Here is a 19,545-nt window from a genome sequence, read left to right as displayed (position 1 = left end):
CAAACTAAACAAAATAGAGTCTTGGTAGCCATTATCTTGTTAATAGTTGAACCATTTTTTAAAAAAATCTGGAGGTCCCTAAATGATTTCTTGAATCCACTGAGACTTAATTCCGTCACTACTCGCTTTCTTATTTTTCTTGAAGGGCAATGTTATTTTCTTATTACTAAGGTTCATTTGTGTTTAATACAGGTATTCACGTCAGTAAGTGGATCACTAGCCATGGGATAGCTCTGAACTGTAACAGCGACCTTGAGTGGTTTGATCATATTATTCCCTGTGGACTTGTGGGAAAAGGAGTCACCTCACTCTCCAAAGAAACGAATAGAAATGTGACTGTCTCAGAAACAGCAGGGAAGTTTTTGCAGAGCTTTTCAGATGTATTCCAATGTGAAGTTAAGACTGGTGATTAAAGTCATGGGCAGATCTAGGGGCCTATAGTCAGCGATTGTATTTTAGATTAGGAGATAATATAAGGAAATGAAGGAAAGAATAATAAATCACCCCTTTCCTAAAATCCTTGCTCATCCCCCACTTATTAGGACTCCTGGATTCGCCCCTGAAAGCACTTGCAACACAGCATTGATTTGTGTTATTGTTATCTTGAGGTAATGTGATCTTCCCTCTTATACTTGAATTTGTAATAAATGGTTGTCTTTTACATATTGATCATTTCTCTATTTTAGTTTTGCTAGGCAAAACTGGGATACTAACGAAGGTTAACTGGGAAAAAATAGATCTTATCCATGATCTCTTTGGGTTAGCGGGTTGGTTCATGAAACATTGTTGTTCCACAATGCTTTTCTTTGAGAGAGTTACTACAGGTAGAATTTAAAAGGGTTTATGATCATAATACATCTAAAAATCACAGAGGACGTTATAGACAGGAGAGTAACAGAAATGAGATACAATAAACACTCAACAGGATCTCAAAAGATATCAAACATCAAAGAATAGAAGTCAAGTCACGATATTCTGTGACACCCTGCATGATAAGAGGTTTTGTCGATTGGTTAACATAGTTTGCTTTGAAGATCGTCTCCTTTTCAGAATTAGGATCATATAACCCATATCAAATTGATTCAGGATTTTTCGATAAAGCCCGTCAAGCGTTTGAGATGCTGTAATGAGAATTGCTTTCTTTATTTTACTTTCATATAATTACTAGAACAGAAAATTATGCGGTTTGTAAATACCTAACTTTACGGCAGCAAAAAAAAAAAGTAGCAAAAGTGAAAATGGATGAACACGTATTTTTTATTTCATTTACCAAATTCAAACGAAAATATCGCAAAGCTTCCGCAAAATCTGCCAATAAAAATGTTGACAAAATGGCGGCTGGTAGAGACTCATGCTTGGAGCTGACTATTAAATGGATTAACGGCATCTGTGTGACAAGACCATCCAAGTAGCCTAATCTATCTTCAGTATACTACACAATTATAAAGCAATTGGCTAGATGATTATTTCATAGGGGAAAATGTGCATTGTCCAGCTAGAAATTACTTAAATGTCTTTAAAGGGTTTTAATTGCTTTTCATGAAAAGCAATTAAAACCATGAAATGGTTCGAAATGAAATGTTCGTTACTAGTAATTAGTTTCTGTAGTGTATTTTTCTAGATTTAAGAAGGAATTTGAGTTGTGCCTTGCGCATGCGTCAAATTAAGACACCATGGGGAGACCCCCTGCGGCGCCGCTCGTGCCAGAGTGTGTTCATCTAGTTCATTCACGGACAACCTGTGGCGATCTTGCAAAACACACTTGAGAAGTTACTCGCATTTTTTATTATGACTTCAAGATGAGGAAGGCGGGAAAATAAATGAAAACGTCGTATTTCAGCGATAAAAAGCCGAGCTTTTCCATGACACAACCTATCGATTTTGTTCATAAGATAGAACGCGGTTTTTGGCTGCATTTGTAATATTGGACATATAAACGTTTCTTTTTCGGCTTTTGTTCAAAACCTGCAGGTGCTGACCTGACACAAACAACTTTAAAACGGGTTTTTACTGAAACAAAGATTCTTAAGACATTTAAGGCTATTTAATGATTTCAGGAATAATATGAAACTGTCATAAATATGAGCAACCACAGTTCCAATTCGCCTTAAAATGTTGTGTTTTCTTTTTTGGTTGACTTCTCATGTGAGATCACGTTCTCTCTCACGCCGTGTTCACAGTATGCTAAGAATTAGTAACCATTAAACACACAGTATATTCACAGCACATAATATACACTCCTCTGTCTCCCGGGAAGGCATTTTGCTGTTCTTTTCAGAAGTCTTAAGACTAAAGCTCTAACCTAAATCATCCCTTATCTCTCTTAATCTAATAAGTATTTCATTTGGATAATTTTAGAAAATAGCTTTTGTTTGCAAAGGTCCTAAGGGGGTCGAATTGGACAATACGATTTCCAAACAACAGATAAGAAAAAGTGATTCTGCACGAAATGTTATTCCACATAAGCAACTTGCCAGAAAAAAAATTGCGAGAGAAAAGAAAGAACTTTTTTCTTCTGGATTCGTTTTTGGTTAGTGTTTTCTATGGGTTGAAAATTAAGGGAAGCTGAGCCTTTTTGTTCATATCCTGCACGTTTTAGTAATTAAACCACTCATTACATTTCTGTTCCCTCCTATTTTAATTGATCTCATTTGTTGTAATACAAGCTTTCTTTTGCCCCAGGTTTTGTAACTCGCAATTTGCGGCGAGTCTTCGTCACCTAAGGTGTAAAAAACCTTTTTTTTTTATTAATCATTATCTTTCTTATTTCTTAAGTATCAGTTAAAACTAGGCACCTCGAATTAATTCAGCCGAGATTTCGCATCCAGGAGCCAGATTAATCGAATTGCCTAATCACAGTTACTTATTTGGACGCGATTGTCTGAATGCGCCTCCCGCCGGGTCAAAAACTTGATCACTGCGAACTCGCAAACTTACTTACTTTCTTATTTCTTTATGAGGTTTATTTCTTTGTTTATTCAATTTTATTCTATGCTTATAAGCCGTTCAAGCAGTTTTACTGATCGTGAACAGAGATAAGCACCCCATTCCTAAGCGTCCGCTAGAGTTGCTAAGAGATCTTCAATCGCTTTTTCACACACGCCGTCTGTCTCGCCTAGGCTTATTTCACCTATTCCACCGAGAGTGTTTCACAACCCCTTACAGTAAGCGAGCTTTTTTAACAAATCACCAGAAAATAAAATATTCTAAACTAACTTGTATTTGACAACGTTGTTTTTGTTAAGCTTTTTTCGTTTTTGTTTCGCCATTAGAATGACTTTTTAGTCTATAACATTTACGTCCATGTGAGAAACAAATTTAATTTCCAGGTTATGTTTGCTTCTTTCTTTGTTCAATAAAAAGCGCTATTATATAACGTTTTGTTTAGCTAGGCGTCTGCAAAGTGTGAATCTTTTTTAATCTCTGAAAAATTTCGCACCTTTTTGCACGAACGGGCTCAAAGTCGAAATGCAAGCGCGTGTAAGAAGCATGTCGCATGTTTAGCGAAGTCATCTCATACACCCTTTATCACGGTATAGAGGTATTGATGTGCAATCAAAATGTTCTCTACCAAACAAAGCATTATCTTTGAAATCTCGCTATGAAAAGAGTATTTGATTGACCGTTTAAGATTGGGTGCTTTATTTCTCCTTTTTTCAATTCTTCAACATTTTCTAGAAGTGTTGAATTTAAGAAGCTGAAAGAGCTTGAGTGCGAGCCTCCCATATTACACTACTTTCAGTCGCTATAATAGAGCCATGGACATGGGCGCAACACACTTTAGAACGATTTCTCTAGACGGTATTTAATTCAAGATTTTATTGTGCACCGCTAAAACAAAGTTCGAATATCCGATTTCTTTAAGAATAAACTGTTTGTCCTTCAAATTTCTTTAGCCATACAAAGCATTGTGGATCAATAATGAATCCCATTTAAGCTCCAAGCGGGGCTTTTTTTTGTCATAACCTTCGCTGGTTTCTTGGCGTTTTCAAACAGTACAAGTCGTTTTTAACAAAAGAAACAAAAGGCAAAGTTATCTGCGTCGATTTCGCTTGCTCATTTACTTTCCTTGCGCAAAGCTCTTAACCGATGTTTGCACAATAAAATCGAAATTACGACATAATGTCACGTAATCCACACATGCAGACCCAAGTTAGGCGCCTAAAACTGCTAAAATAATTGCGCAAACCAATTACAATTTGTTTATGGGCCTCTTGCATGATTTTGCGGGTGTTATGACAGGATTGTTAGCTTGGGCGGCTCGGGTATAGCAAAATCCACGTGGCATAAGCGAATTCCAAAGCGAACAACGCTATCCCTTGCATCATATGATTTCGAAAACTCTGAAAAAATACAAGCTAGAAGAGTAAGATAAATTTATATGGACTAGGCACGTCTACTTATACGTGTTAGTGAAAGTGTTTTGAGTTTTGTATTTTATGACATCAAATGTTAAAAGTGCAGGCATTGGTTTTTTAAGTGGTCGCTAATTTGTCGTAAAGGTTTCATATCATTGTGCTATAACCCCCGCTCATTTATTACTGAATGTATATGCTCAGATTTGAACCTTGCAGTACTGTATGTTTTTGTTCTTGTTTTCTAATGTAGTCTATAAGTGTTAACCCAACTTTGTAAAAAAAAAAAACTTCTTATTGTCTCAATAGAAAAGAAATTCCATTAATTTGATTTTCAATGAAACTGAATACCTACCCATAAAGGTACTTTAAGCTCTAAAACACTAGTGTGTAAAAAGACAACGTATATTATTCTTTGACTGCTTTTAATGAATCATTTTTTTAAATCATTTATTAGTTACTGGTGTTTAAAAGGGCAACGTATTGTTGTGATCTCTTTATCCGTAACGCCCGCTGTGAAAACGCCCTGTAAAACTCTTATATTCCTTCAAATAACTTGGCCGGACGAAATCGCTGTTTCTTCGCCTACAAAGAGTAGAAAGTTGAGACATCTGAACGTGTTATTTCATATCCCTACCAGACACCTGAAATAACTAGAACTCCACTCACAGGTGGACTTAGGAGTTGTACGAACTTGTTTATTGTCATAACTCCGATCCGTTCACTCTGCACTGGACTTTGATTAGACCTCAAAAGCATTCACTCTTATTTGCCTCTAAACAATGCATTAGCCGCTAACGTTAAAACTCCAACCATTAGGGCTAAAATATTTATGCTGGAAATTTCCTAGGGTTATTTTTCTAGAGTAAATCACATTCACGTAGTGTTTGACTCGATAATTGGTATCGTTAAAAAAGTAGTAAACAATACCATTTTAAAGCCTTTACATTGATTTAATTGTTAGAGAGATGAAAAACGCTGATATGAAGTTTTGGTAAATTTCTTGATCGCTCGTCGAGTGTATTTATTTTCTCTTTAGAAAAGAAAGATCGAGAAATCATTTCAGACTTACTGCTCTATGTTTGCACTGTTTCTATAAAAGGTTATTGTTGGCAGTGTTGAAGATGCCAAAAGGCACCAATAGGGTAAACATTGGAAAGTAAATAGTGGCGAAAATCCAAGAAAATAGGCATAAATTATGAGAATTTATTCCGAGGCTCAGAAAAAAAATGAAATTTTTATTTGTGGTAGAAGAAAACTTTAAAATTTGAATTATCGAGCCTAGTTTCGAATTATCAAGTGCTATAAATATTAATAAGTCAGTGACAGATTACCAAATGTTGAATAAAAAAAAAACACTTAAAAATTGATGAGTTTTCTTTTAGAAAAAAAGTAAAAATTGAGTATTTGAGTCAGAAAACGGCTACTTTTAACCGCGTTATAAGCTAAAATTTGCATAAAGGATATGTCTCAAAATGATATGCAGAAAAAAAATCGATTTTCCTTAGGGCGAAAGAACGCCAAAATTTAATTCGCTTGTAAACGTGATACATGGCATCTTCGGCTTGCTCACGCCTAATCTTTGGCGTGGCGCTTTGTTCTAAGAGGGACGCTGAGGGAAGGTTTTCCTAAGACTCGATGGTGCCCTTGCCCTGTGCAGATCTCCCCTGTTGCCGAAGAGCTTGCTAACCACACCTCGTTAGCTTGTCGTTAACGATCGTTAAAAGGTCGACCAGCACACTAACAAGCTCAATGGCCATGTTTTGTTTGCGGGCCTTATAAATAGGTTGACTCTTCGCGGTTTCAAATCACCTTGAAGTTAGTGAATAGCTAGACAGATCTTGGCTAAGGACGACCCTAGTGCCGCAAACCGGCGCACACAGAACCCACCTAACAATGACCACATGGGTACAGAGACGCGGACGAGCACTCCCCATCAGCTAATTTAGACTGGAAGCGTGTCCAAAATGTCACAAGCCCACGTGTGTAGGTTTTTCTCTCTATTTCTGACACTGCCAATTATTTCCCCTCAAAGACCCATTTATTCTATGCCCGATCTTCCCTTGTCTTGCACACTTAGGCATGACTTTCCTAATAATGGGGCAGAACAATAACCGGTTTTCTTTACCAATAGCAATCACACTGATTATGCAAAAAACGTTTTAGGCAACATGTGTCTAAGATTGGCGATGTCTAATGCTACACCAGGGAAGGAAAATCTTCGAGGAAAATCCTGCCACTTTTTCCTTTTCTCCCTTTCAATGCCCTGTTGAGAAGCCTCCCAAACGCTTGCACCCCCAAAAGGCCAACACCCTTGCGAAGTATGACTGTTGTTTTAACATTTTTGGAACAGAGAATATAATTTAATCTAATCGCTGAAGAGGTATTGTTATTCGCGGTGTGATCAAGGCATGCAGATGTGGTGGCTATCTCACATTTTGATTGCTCTTCTAGCCGTGCGTCTTTGCTAACCGCGTGCGCTACTCCTGGGATTATTTTGCCCCGAACTTAGACATCGAATTTTATTTGCCTCTCACGTGGCTTTTTGCCAAGCGAGTATGTATAACAGTTATTTTGGCGCCGGAGAATCGAGGATTTTCTATGCCTGAAAGCTTGGCCTTTCTTGAGCTGGCACATGTTTGTGAGACGGATTGCCTATATTTATCAAGTCGTTGCTAACACTTTACACTTCCTTGAAAAAGGCTCTCGACACAAACGCCTCGCTCATTTAACCAAGTGCAATCACCAACGTATTTTTACTGCCAAAAATATCGCACTGCAACCTTTTGTGCAGAAAAAAAATGGCGAAATTTCTTTTAGAAGCAAATGTATAGGGTCTCAATGCTGACAAGCGGGTGAAAGGAGGCGAAAATAACGAAATTGGACGTTATTGGGTGTACTAGTTACCCAGCGGGCCTGGTGTCTGTCAGCTTGTCTAGCCCGCGAATTATCAAAGGAGGCATAGTATTTTACAAAGCGACCAATTGTTCACTTGAATCAGTCACGGTCGCGCTTCCTCGAAACGTTTTATTCCCTCTTTGATTCAGAGAAGTGGCGAGTCTAGATACGCGCATGCGCAGACAACACGCTCTAGAAACCCAATTAAGTGTTACGGGGAATTTGAGGGTTTTTTCCTCTGGAGAAAATAATCGAAACTTCGATGGGTAGTGCGAGGGTGGTTTCTATCACGGGACGGATGTCCTATTCAGTCAATAAAGCTTAATGTAATTAGGAACACACGCGCTTTTCATTTACAATGGTGCAGGAATCTTAAAAAACAAACAAACACTTTTGAATTACGGCTTAGCGCTGGACAAACTTAGCCCTTAATGGTCTATCCCACACGAAAGAGACCTTTGCGACCACAGCCTTGCCATGCTGGAGTCTCGATTTTTTCTTGTTGCTAGTCTAGCAAGGGAGTTAATAAGTTATTTGGAACATTTTTTTCTAGTATTTGTTTCTGGGCGATAAGATACGATAAAAATCTTTGGAAAAGAATGAAACCCCAATTAGTGGAAAAGTCTGCTTTCATTTCCAAGTATTTATAGGGTTTTATTGACGCTGTTTGTGTGTCTGTTTGTATTTAGCATGTTGATATTAATGCTGAAGTTTAGATCGCTTTGTTTGGGTACTCTTTAAAAGGCAGATGGGAGAAAGCTTGCTTCATTCGAACTTGAAGCTTGCCCAGTCAAAACCACCAACACCAAGAATTCCACACAGGTATGTCGCACAGCCTATTAATTAAGTGTTTCTTATTTAAAAAAAGGGTGAAAAACTTTTCAAGATTAAAATCCAAAATTTACGTTTATCGAAAAAAATGTGTTCAATTTTTAAAAAGATGGTATTCTTCGTATTTACGACTAAAGACGATGTGAAATAATTTGGTGTACTTTAGATGGTGTTAACATTTTAAAAGTTTTTGTCACATACTTAAGATAAGCAAGATTTTTTATTTTGTAAAGGAAAGCAAGAGCTTTTATTTTGTAAAATTGAGACAAATTAAGATTCGTAAGAACACGACAAGAGAAAAAAAAACATTTCTATGCGTTGCGGTTTCAAATGAAATTATAGATATCTGCTGACTAGTAAAAACGATTAAAAACTTCCGTATGATTTCACAACCTGAGCAAACCTGTGAATATTTAAGGAATTCTGATAAACAGCAAAGCCACTAATCTTATTAAAATCAATTTTCACTAGTAGAACGAAAAAGAGACTTTATCGAATTCGAGGATAACCTGAACGTTATCTTATCCAAGCTTTTTCAAGATTTTTGAAAAAATCATGTAACAAAAAGATATTGGGCGGGCCGGTTTAGCTGCCTCCGAAAAGTAAAAAAAGGTAAAGTTTGACCTTATCGCAAACTCGGTAAAACTAGCGGTTCACAAGTTCGCCTGATTTGTATAAACATCCGAATAAACCGATAAAACCTGCTATCTTGAAATCTTGTGGTGGAAAATCGCATTAATTTGTTTTTCCGTATTTTACTAGATATTCCACGTGTGTTTACTACGATGATGAACGAAAACATGGTCTATACACCAAGTAACGAGGAGCAAAATTACGAGAAAATATTCACAGAACAAGCGACGGAATTTCCCTGGTCTCTTTTCGAGAAAGCTGCGGAGATCACTGAAGATTGTCCCCGTGAGAGCAAACGTACGAAGCTAACAGTTCCACCGACCGTAAGGCGATTCAGGCAGCTTCGACGTAACGCCAGAGAGCGAGAGCGACAGGGGCGCCTAAACAGCGCTTTTGATGTATTACGAGGCGTAATTCCAGACTATTTATCAGGCAAAGGACCAGAAAGAAAACTCACACAGATTGAGACATTAAGGCTGGCTACACATTATATTATGGCATTATCAGAAATGCTGGAAGACGAAAATCAGAAGAGTTCGGACTGTTGTGAATGTGGACACACTTATTCAAGATCGTCACCAAACACTGAATGACACAAATAGAACTATACATATTTAGAAATGAAAGCACGATGAACTAAATTTATCATAGGTTGAGAGAAAACAGAATCCTTGTAAAATAATCAAAGCTGTATATATCAATAAAATATTTAGAATAGACTTACGATTATTGTTTTTAAAGCGAACAAAGAATGTAGTTTTATGGGATTCTTTTCAATGTTCTTTAATAAAGGGATGGTGTTACGATAGTTTGAGAATTTCCCAATTACGATGACTCCATGACGTATTACTCGGGACAATGGAGCCATCCTTTCAACTAGAACAGACTTCAATGAGTAAGACAATACTTTTTGTTTGCAAATCAAACTTTAAGAACACACACTCAAAGCTGACAGGTTCCGAAGAGCTGGTCTTTCGTCGTTTGTGTGAAGAAACGTCACGTCTGTATACAAAAGATTGTCTCTTAGAACTCCCAACTCTGGTGTTAGGGTGAACATCGAAATTCGCGGAACTAAATATTTTGAAATCTTTTGAAAGAAAAGACTCGGTTTGAAATTTAAATAATAAGTGTGCCGTGCGCACGAGAAACAAACAAAGTTTATGAGCCTACAGGTGGATTGAAATTTTAAACCGGAAACAGGCGTAGAATATCGAATTGTTTTCCTAGTGTGGTTCCGTGAAAACGTTTTAAATGTGTCCTTTAAAATCGATAATGATCAGCTATTAATCCTAGATTAACTGGTATTTTTATTGGTTGTAATTCACTAGTCAAGCTGCCATTGCCCAGGTGGCGGGGTATGAAAGAATGCAGTGCCATTCAACCAACACTATATCACCAGATCTCATGCATTTTTTAGTTACATCTTGCAGGGCAGGCGATAATAACAACAATAACGATTTCTTTCCATAACGTGCCCCAAATGAGCAGGTGTCAAGGAAGACTTTTTTCTTTTATAAAGAGTTTAAGTTTTCTTTTTCAAATGTCTAGAGTCTTAGACGAAAGTTTTTCACTCGCAAATTGAAATTTGTTTAGCTCAAACACAAATAATTATGTCGAGCCTATGTTAATTGACTATGACTTTGTTGTTAAAGAAATTTATTGGATTACAATAGAGGATGAATATCAGGCACTAATTTTATTTCGTGCGCGATTAAAGGTGATTGAATTTCGCCCTGAAACGCGTGAACAAAAACCCAATGCAACGAACTAAACATCTTGAACGAAGAAAACCTAAAACATAAAATAATAAAACATTCACACCAGCATACCCAATATTTACGTAGAAAACTGAAAACAGGAATGAAAATCTTACTCTTATGCACATGCCTCTTGCGAACAAGAAAACATTGAATAGTTTAAAAGAACTGGGCGAAGTATCTCGATAAAACAAGATAGTCAGCAGATGATAAAGGTTTTGGCAGCCGTTGGTGTTTTAGATCTTTTCAATAGTATTTTTTGCTCCAGGCATATATTGTCTCTAAAACTCCAGTTTCAAGATTTCTACATAGTTACAGGTTCCCGTTGAGTATTTGTTTATATAACTGAGATAAAGAGAGGAGATAAGAAATAAAATGATAAGAAAAAATGCTTTGATGATCAGTGAGGAAAAATTTCGAACAGCTTATCATTTGGGTTACCTGTGCGTCTTATTTTCGAAGGGATCTGGGTACCGTCCACATCATCTATCCAAGATGGCGGACGGAACGAATGAAATCTCGCAAAGCAACCCGCTTTCAAGAAAGCTCAACAAAATATTGGAGACGCGATTGGACAACGATAAGGTACTTTGCTTAACCTAGTCTTATGTGCTGATTCTAGGATCCCGTAGTGACTTTTAACATAAAAGCATAACTATTGGGTCTCACCTGTTAATTTTATACGCCTGCGAACGAAAAAGTGACCGTCATTTGTGCGAAATTAAAAGCTCCCAATTTCATAGACATTAACGGTGGCTCTTCTAGTATATAAAATACTTAATTTAAATTCATCAACTAGTTATTTTGGTCCAACAAGTTCTTCCTTATTTTTTATTTTAAAAATGTATAAATTTTTTGTTGTTTTGTAAGCGTTTATCTTTAGTTATTTAGCAAAGCACCTCATTGTGAGAGTTAGTGTGTAACCACTGTCAATCAAGATGCCACCATGAAAAAGCCGATACCAGCAGTTCTTTACAACCCCCTTCCCCTAACAGGGACCGTGGAGCATGTTGAAAAGTGGATGGGCTGACAATTGAAAAAAGTTATCATATTGAAAAACCAAAAAGAAATAAATCATAGTTTATTTGACTATGGGGCCCCTAGCCCCTCTGCAGTGCCTGTTTATTCACAGGCTTACCAACCTCAGTCAGTCTCCAGTCAATTCCAGTACCTAGCTCAAATATTTTCACGATTCATCACCTCCTGTAATTGTCTTTTATCCTATAATGAAGGTCACTATAAACTCTCCCCCCCTCCCCAATGTTGGAGGGCGAATGATCACCTAGCGACTGCTTGAGTTTTGAGCTGAAAAATCGCCTCTAACCAATATTAATCGGGGGGAGAAGGGGGGAAAGTGTTGCTATGAGAAGTGTCCCACTTAGTTTTGTTGCAGATTGTAGGTACTAAGATTGACTTGAGACTGACTGAGAGGTTGGTAAGCCTGTGGTTTATTGAAGTGCAGTGAGAGATGGGACCTCCAACCTCCGACAAGTTCTCTAATTGGCCTCCCCAGCCTACCTCTGCATTTGCCTTTGTCATGGTTACTCAAGCTACTTTTATCTGCATATGAAATCTAACTCATTCCATTTAAGGATATTGTGGAAGCACTAAAAGCACTATCAACATTTTTCACTGAGAACACACTTCGTTCAAGACGCAACCTCCGTGGAGACATAGAGAAACGAAGTCTTCTAATAAGTGAAAATTTTGAGCAAGCTTTTGGAGTGTTAAAAGAGGTAAGCTGTAGTTGAAATCTGCCATTATCATTGATTAAATCTACATTAGTTTGTATATTTCTCATTTACAATCACACTAGAAATAATCAGTGATCAGTTAGCTTGGGCATTAGGTTAAGAAAAGAAAGTGCTTCTCTAGGTGACTTTCTACCCTACAAATAATTTGATGTTTTGGGTTTTGTTTTTGCAGCACTTGGATAAAGTGTATTCTGATGTGCATGACATGAACAAATGCTGTGAGGACATGACTAAGAGACTTCAGGTAATAGAGGCTACATCCTTGAGTATTGGAGAGGCTACATCACTGGGATATGGGGAAGGCTTCATCCTGGGATATGGGGGAGGCTACATCCTAGGATATGGGGGAGGCTTCATCCTGGGATATGGGGGAGGCTTCATCCTGGGATATGGGGGAGGCTACACTCTGGGATATGGGGGAGGCTACATCCTGGGATATGGGGGGGGGGCTTCATCCTGGGATATGGGGGATGCTTCATCCTGGGATATGGGGGAGGCTACATCCTGGGATATGGGGGAGGCTTCATCCTGGGATATGGGGGAGGCTACACTCTGGGATATGGGGGAGGCTACATCCTGGGATATGGGGGAGGCTTCATCCTTGGATATGAGGGAGGCTACATCCTGGGATATGGGGGAGGCTACATCCTGGGATATGGGAGAGGCTACATCCTGGGATATGGGGGACACTACATCCTGGGATATGGGGAAGGCTACATCCTAGGATATGGGGGAGGCTACATCCTGGGATATGGGGGAGGCTACATCCTGGGATATAGGGGAGGCTACATCCTGGGATATGGGGGAGGCTTCATCCTTGGATATGGGGGAGGCTACATCCTGGGATATGGGGGAGGCTACATCCTGGGATATGGGAGAGGCTACATCCTGGGATATGGGGGACACTACATCCTGGGATATGGGGAAGACTTCATCCTGGGATATGGGGGAGGCTACATCCTGGGATATGGGGGAGGCTACATACTGGGATATAGGGGAGGCTACATACTGGGATATGGGGGAGGCTACATACTGGGATATGGGGAAGGCTTCATCCTGGGATATGGGGGAGGCTACATACTGGGATATAGGGGAGGCTACATCCTGGGATATGGGGGAGGCTTCATCCTTGGATATGGGGGAGGCTACATCCTGGGATATGGGGGAGGCTACATCCTGGGATATGGGAGAGGCTACATCCTGGGATATGGGGGACACTACATCCTGGGATATGGGGAAGGCTTCATCCTGGGATATGGGGGAGGCTACATACTGGGATATGGGGCAGGCTACATCCTGGGATATGGGGAAGGCTTCATCCTGGGATATGGGGGAGGCTACATACTGGGATATGGGGGAGGCTACATCCTGGGATATGGGGGAGGCTACATACTGGGATATGGGGGAGGCTACATACTGGGATATAGGGGAGGCTACATACTGGGATATGGGGGAGGCTACATACTGGGATATAGGGGAGGCTACATACTGGGATATGGGGGAGGCTACATACTGGGATATAGGGGAAGCTACATACTGGGATATGGGGGAGGCTACATCCTGGTATATGGGGGAGGCTACATCCTGGGATATGGGGGAGGCTACATCTTGGGATATGGGGGAGGCTACATCCTGGGATATGGGGCAGGCTACATTCTGGAATATGGGGAAGGCTACATTCCTGGATATGGGGGAGGCTACATCCTGGGATATGGGGGAGGCTTAATCCTGAGATATGGGGGAGGCCACATACTGGGATATGGGGGAGGCTACATCCTGGAATATGGGGAAGGCTACATTCCTGGATATGGGGGAGGCTTCATCCTTGGATATGGGGGAGGCTTCATCCTGGGATATGGGTGAGGCTACATCCTGGGATATGGGGGAGGCTACATCCTGGGATATGGGGGACACTACAACCTGGGATATGGGGGAGGCTACATCCTAGGATATGGGGGAGGCTTCATCCTGGGATATGGGTGAGGCTACATCCTGATATATGGGGGAGGCTTCATCCTTGGATATGGGGGAGGCTACATCCTGGGATATGGGGGAGGCTACATCCTGGGATATGGGGGAGGCTACATCCTGGGATATGGGAGAGGCTTCATCCTTGGATATGGGGAGGCTTCATCCTGGGATATGGGGGGCACTACATCCTGGGATATGGGGGAGGCTACATCCTTGAGTATGGGGGAGGCTACATACTGGGATATGGGGGAGGCTACATCCTGGGATATGGGGCAGGCTACATCCTGGGATATGGGGGAGGCTACATCCTGGGATATGGGGAAGGCTACATCCTGGGATATGGGGGAGGCTACATCCTGGGATATGGGAGAGGCTACATCCTGGGATATGGGGGAGGCTACATCCTGGAATATGGGGGAGGCTTAATCCTGAGATATGGGGGAGGCTTCATCCTTGAATATGGGGGAGGCTACATCCTGGGATATGGGGGAGGCTAAATCCTGGGATATGGGGGAGGCTAAATCCTGGGATATGGGAGAGGCTTCATCCTTGGATATGGGGGAGGCTTCATCCTGGGATATGGGGGACACTACATCCTAGGATATGGGGGAGGCTACATCCTGGGATATGGGGAAGGCTACATCCTGGGATATGGGGGAGGCTACATCCTGGGATATGGGGGAGGCTACATCCTTGAGTATGGGGGAGGCTACATACTGGGATATGGGGGAGGCTACATCCTGGGATATGGGGGAGGCTACATCCTTGAGTATGGGGGAGGCTACATACTGGGATATGGGGGAGGCTACATCCTTGAGTATGGGGGAGGCTACATACTGGGATATGGGGGAGGCTACATCCTGGGATATGGGAGAGGCTACATCCTGGGATATGGGGGAGGCTACATCCTGGGATATGGGGGAGGCTATATCCTGGGATATGGGGAAGGCTACATCCTGGGATATGGGGGAGGCTACATCCTGGGATATGGGGGAGGCTACATCCTGGGATATGGGGGAGGCTACATCCTGGGATATGGGGGAGGCTACATCCTGGGATATGGGGGAGGCTTAATCCTGAGATATGGGGAAGGCTTCATCCTTGAATATGGGGGAGGCTACATCCTGGGATATGGGGGAGGCTACATCCTGAGATATGGGGGAGGCTTCATCCTTGGATATGGGGGAGGCTACATCCTGAGATATTGGGGAGGCTTCATCTTTGGATATGGGGGAGGCTTCATCCTTGGATATGGGGGAGGCTACATCCTGGGATATCGGGGAGGCTACATACTGGGATATGGGGAAGGCTACATCCTTGGATATGGGGGAGGCTTCATCCTTGGATATGGGGGAGGCTACATCCTGGGATATCGGGGAGGCTACATACTGGGATATGGGGGAGGCTTCATTCTTGGATATGGGGAAGGCTACATCCTGGGATATGGGGGAGGCTTAATCCTGAGATATGGGGAAGGCTACATCCTGGGATATGACTTAATCAACTTACAAGGAAGAGGATACATATATTGTAACACACAAAAATAGACATTACAAACTTTTCATCTCAGGCTAGAAATATGAGTTTAATGTAGATTTATACCCCCCCCCCCCCCCCCCAATCAAAATACCCACATAGTTGTGATCGTAAACCACTGTATGTACATTGTCCAAAGATAATTAAGATGTAATGTATTGTGCAGTTGGTAATGTTATATTCATAAATATATTTACTTATAGTCTGCTCGGGGCCAAACTTCTGATTTGATAAGCAAGACCACAAAGCTACAAGCTGAAAGGTAACACAGTTTCTCTAAAGTTAGTTTCAAGCAGGCTTTATGTAAAATATTTGTACAGTTGACATAATTACTAAAATTTCTTTGCAGCCAGAAAATCCAGATGATGGAGAAAGTTGCTGATGCATTCTTATCAAGATTCCAACTAAAGCAAGAAGAGGTGGAGGCATTAAGAGGGGCTAGGAATACACCAGTGACTGAGGTCTGTCTGTCTGTCCGTCCGTCAATCTGTCTTTCTTTGTGGCTGTCTGTTCGTCTCATCTGCCCTCCTGTCTTTTTGGCCATCCACCTGTCTGTCTGTCTGGCCATCCACCTGTCTGTCTGTCTGTTCATTCGTCCGTCCATCCGTCCGTCCGCCCTTCTGTACATTTGTCTGTTTTGTATGTCTATAACTGTCGGTAGCATCTAATATTTTTAACTTTTCATCAGGAGTTTTTTCAAGCTCTTGCAAGAGTACGGGAGATTCATCAAGACTGTAAGGCTCTTCTCAGAACAAAGCAACAAACAGCAGGGTAAGATCACAATCATGATAGTTAGGTACAGCGCCTCTCACGAAAACTCTGTGTGACTATGACCCACTCTGACCCATACATGATAAGCAAGAGTTCTTTTCACAGGCTAGAAATCATGGAGTCTATGGCACTGCACATGGAAGCTAGCTATGAAAGGCTGTACAGATGGACCCAAGGTAAGCTAGCTATGAAAGGCTGTACAGATGGACCCAAGGTAAGCTAGCTTTCACTTCAGATTTGTTTACTACACATCCACCTTTTGCAGTGACACAAGTGCTTTCTTTTCCCACCTTGCAAGTGTGTTCACTGACCCAACTGTTTTTGATATCAATTCTTGGGGTCTGTTTCAGATGAGTGTAGAGGTTTGACGTCAGATTTGCCAGATATATCTCCAACTCTTACCAAGGCTATGGCATGCCTAGAAGACCGACCAGTCTTATTCAAGTATAGTAAAAAAAATATTTTCTTTCTACACACCATTATAATGGCAACAGTCTTTTTAATAAAGTTCCAAGCCAATAATTTTTGCTGTTTGTTACATGATTGATAAAGACAGCATTCCATAATCCTAAGACCTTATTCTTTGCTTTTTGTGTCATTTCCTGTCCTTTTACACACCATTTTGTAGGAAACTAAGTCAATAGTCTTTTAGAAAGTATTTGCTTTTACTGTCTCAGGTATTGTTTAGATGAGTATGGGACTGCACGTCGCACTGCTGTTGTACGCTGCTTCATTGATGCCCTTACTAGGGGTGGTAAGACAGTACTCTATTCTAGGGCTTGTAAGGAGACCTCACAGAAACACCTTTGATTCCTTTATCAAATTAACATTTCCACTACAAAAGTTCTATGGTACAACTATCTTGTGTGTCTCTGGTATAGATTTTTTTTCCATTAAATCATTTTATACAATGCCATCTTAGGCACTCAGCACTGGGCTGGGTAGCAGCGGCTCATACGCCATCCCTTGGTATTTTAAATAAATCAACACAAGGTTGACATGGTGTGTTTTAGGCCTCTACGAAAACAGAATAGTTCCTCTGATGTTTTGACCATCAGCCCTTTCTCTTTTACTATGACAATGATTAATTATTATTTTTTAATCATTTTTCCCTTCCAGGTCCAGGGGGGACTCCTCGTCCAATTGAACTACATTCCCATGACCCAATCAGGTAGACTAGTTAGTGTAGGGGGATTATCTCAGGTGGGATCTATTTTTATACTTATAGATCCCTATAAGTAATAGGGATCTATTTCTTACAGCAAGATATGGTCACAGTTTTTGCTTTGAAGTTGTTTTTATTGACTCTTGGGGCTGTGCAAGGATTTTTGTTATAAAAAGCTCCTGAGTAACAAACTTATAATTCTTGAGGTAATTGGAGGGCAATGGGATTTGTTTTTGTTCCAGCGCCCTCCTGCTGGATTCTTCATATTTTCGTAAATTCGGGGTACACTTATCTGCGTCCCATGTCATTCAAGAGAAATCGTCAAAGGCACCTGATCCTGGTCCTAGCTCTTATCTGTCAAATACCTAGAGTTATTTAGGTAAACCATGCAAGAAAGGCCCAATATTAAGTGCTTTTTTTCTTCTCTGTCAGATATGTAGGTGATATGCTTGCATGGCTACATCAAGCAATAGCCTCAGATAAGGAGTTGCTTCACAGTCTTCTGAAGAATACTTCATGTAAGTCTGATACCCACTGCATTCCCTTTTTTTAAAGTTTAGGCAAGAGAGCACATATACCCTGGAAACCAGAGGCTCTTGGCAAATTTTGAGTAAAGGTAACGGAGGAATAAAAGAAAGAAACAGAGCTGATGTGGCTTTCTGCATTTAAACTACCAGGGGGTGGGTAAAGCAGACTTTTTGCAAGTGGTATCTCCCCTGGTAAATCAAACACATATGACCAGTGCACAAGTAGTTTTCAAACTCCATTTGGTCTTGATTTAAGCTATAATTCCAAAGGAAGTGAAAACACCTGTTTTTGTAAGGTTTTTATTTTCCAGGATTTTACAACTCTGAAATTTCAGTTGTGCTTGTTTGTATCAGCTGGACAGGAGAGTGAACGGGAAGTGCTGAGTCATATCACAGAGGGAATAAGTCGACCCTTCAAGGTATGTACAGATCACACATATAGGATCTCTTGAAATAAGTCAGATAAAGGTGTTTTCTGATCACACTTCAGGATAGGAGCTTTTAAATTTTAGCCCTAAGGAATAGCAAAACGGGTGTGGTCAAAGGCATTTGCCGCTAAAAGCAAAAGGTCTATAGATTAGAACCCAAGGGATTGTAATGAAAACAAACAAATTGTCACTTTGATTGGCCAATCAACATGCATGATGGCTTTTAAAAGTATTGACCATAAATTCTCTAAGGAATAGGACAAGTCCCACCCGACCCCTCCCCCCCCCACAGGGCTGCTTTTGCCACTGCCACCATATGTATATGTTCAGTAACAGTTGATCAAATGAATACCTGTGTTTTTAGGTCCGTGTGGAGCAAGTGATTGTGTCGGAGCCTGGTGCTGTTATGCTCTTTAGTCTGGCAAATGTGCTGAAGTTCTATGGGACCACTATAGGGTACGTCATAGGATTGATAAATTTGGTTCAAGTGCTATGGTGCAACTTTGTTTGTTGTAGGATTGAGAGATTGGGATAAATTAATTTTGTTCTATACTGTATTCGGGTGCTAAATCTCGCCATTCCATTTCTTCCTTCTCCACTTAAAGCTGCATTGTCACCAGTTTACTTCCGGAGGTACGACGGAAACCTCGACCGTTAAAAGACAAAAGAATCTATTAAAATCCGAGATATTAAACAGGCCATCCGCTCTAAATTATCAATCAGATCCTCAAAGAAACTTCCAATAAACACACTGCTTTCAATATTTTGAAATATTTTTCGCGTTTTCCGTTAAAAATCATCGGATATTGTTACGTACTCGACCGGAAGTATACTGGTGACAATGCGGCTTTAATGGTTTGTGTATTGTGTGAATGGTAGCCCAATTCTTACTCCATGGTATTTTGTGTTACCTTCAAAG

At 40.6% G+C, this 19,545-nt stretch overlaps 1 protein-coding gene across 2 annotated transcripts in view; it reads left to right on the top strand.

Annotated features, from left to right (window-relative positions):
- The window catches only part of LOC5501661 (conserved oligomeric Golgi complex subunit 6), a 31,854-nt gene that overhangs the window by 1,952 nt on the left and 10,357 nt on the right, over window positions 1-19,545 (top strand). For both annotated transcript variants that reach the window (XM_048732865.1, XM_048732864.1), the window contains exons 2-14: window positions 10,937-11,059; window positions 12,067-12,210; window positions 12,401-12,472; window positions 15,939-15,997; window positions 16,085-16,196; window positions 16,424-16,506; window positions 16,612-16,682; window positions 16,857-16,950; window positions 17,184-17,260; window positions 17,626-17,677; window positions 18,104-18,189; window positions 18,553-18,617; window positions 18,991-19,082. In XM_048732865.1, coding sequence (XP_048588822.1) covers window positions 10,970-11,059; window positions 12,067-12,210; window positions 12,401-12,472; window positions 15,939-15,997; window positions 16,085-16,196; window positions 16,424-16,506; window positions 16,612-16,682; window positions 16,857-16,950; window positions 17,184-17,260; window positions 17,626-17,677; window positions 18,104-18,189; window positions 18,553-18,617; window positions 18,991-19,082 — 1,097 coding nt within the window. In that variant the 5' untranslated portion in view covers window positions 10,937-10,969. The remainder of the gene's footprint in view (window positions 1-10,936; window positions 11,060-12,066; window positions 12,211-12,400; window positions 12,473-15,938; window positions 15,998-16,084; window positions 16,197-16,423; window positions 16,507-16,611; window positions 16,683-16,856; window positions 16,951-17,183; window positions 17,261-17,625; window positions 17,678-18,103; window positions 18,190-18,552; window positions 18,618-18,990; window positions 19,083-19,545) is intronic.

The sequence above is a fragment of the Nematostella vectensis genome, chromosome 9 (genome assembly GCF_932526225.1).
Source record: "Nematostella vectensis chromosome 9, jaNemVect1.1, whole genome shotgun sequence".
NCBI lineage: Eukaryota > Metazoa > Cnidaria > Anthozoa > Actiniaria > Edwardsiidae > Nematostella > Nematostella vectensis.
The sequence above is the reverse complement of the archived record's forward strand: the minus strand, read 5'-3'. Positions and strand labels throughout refer to the sequence as shown.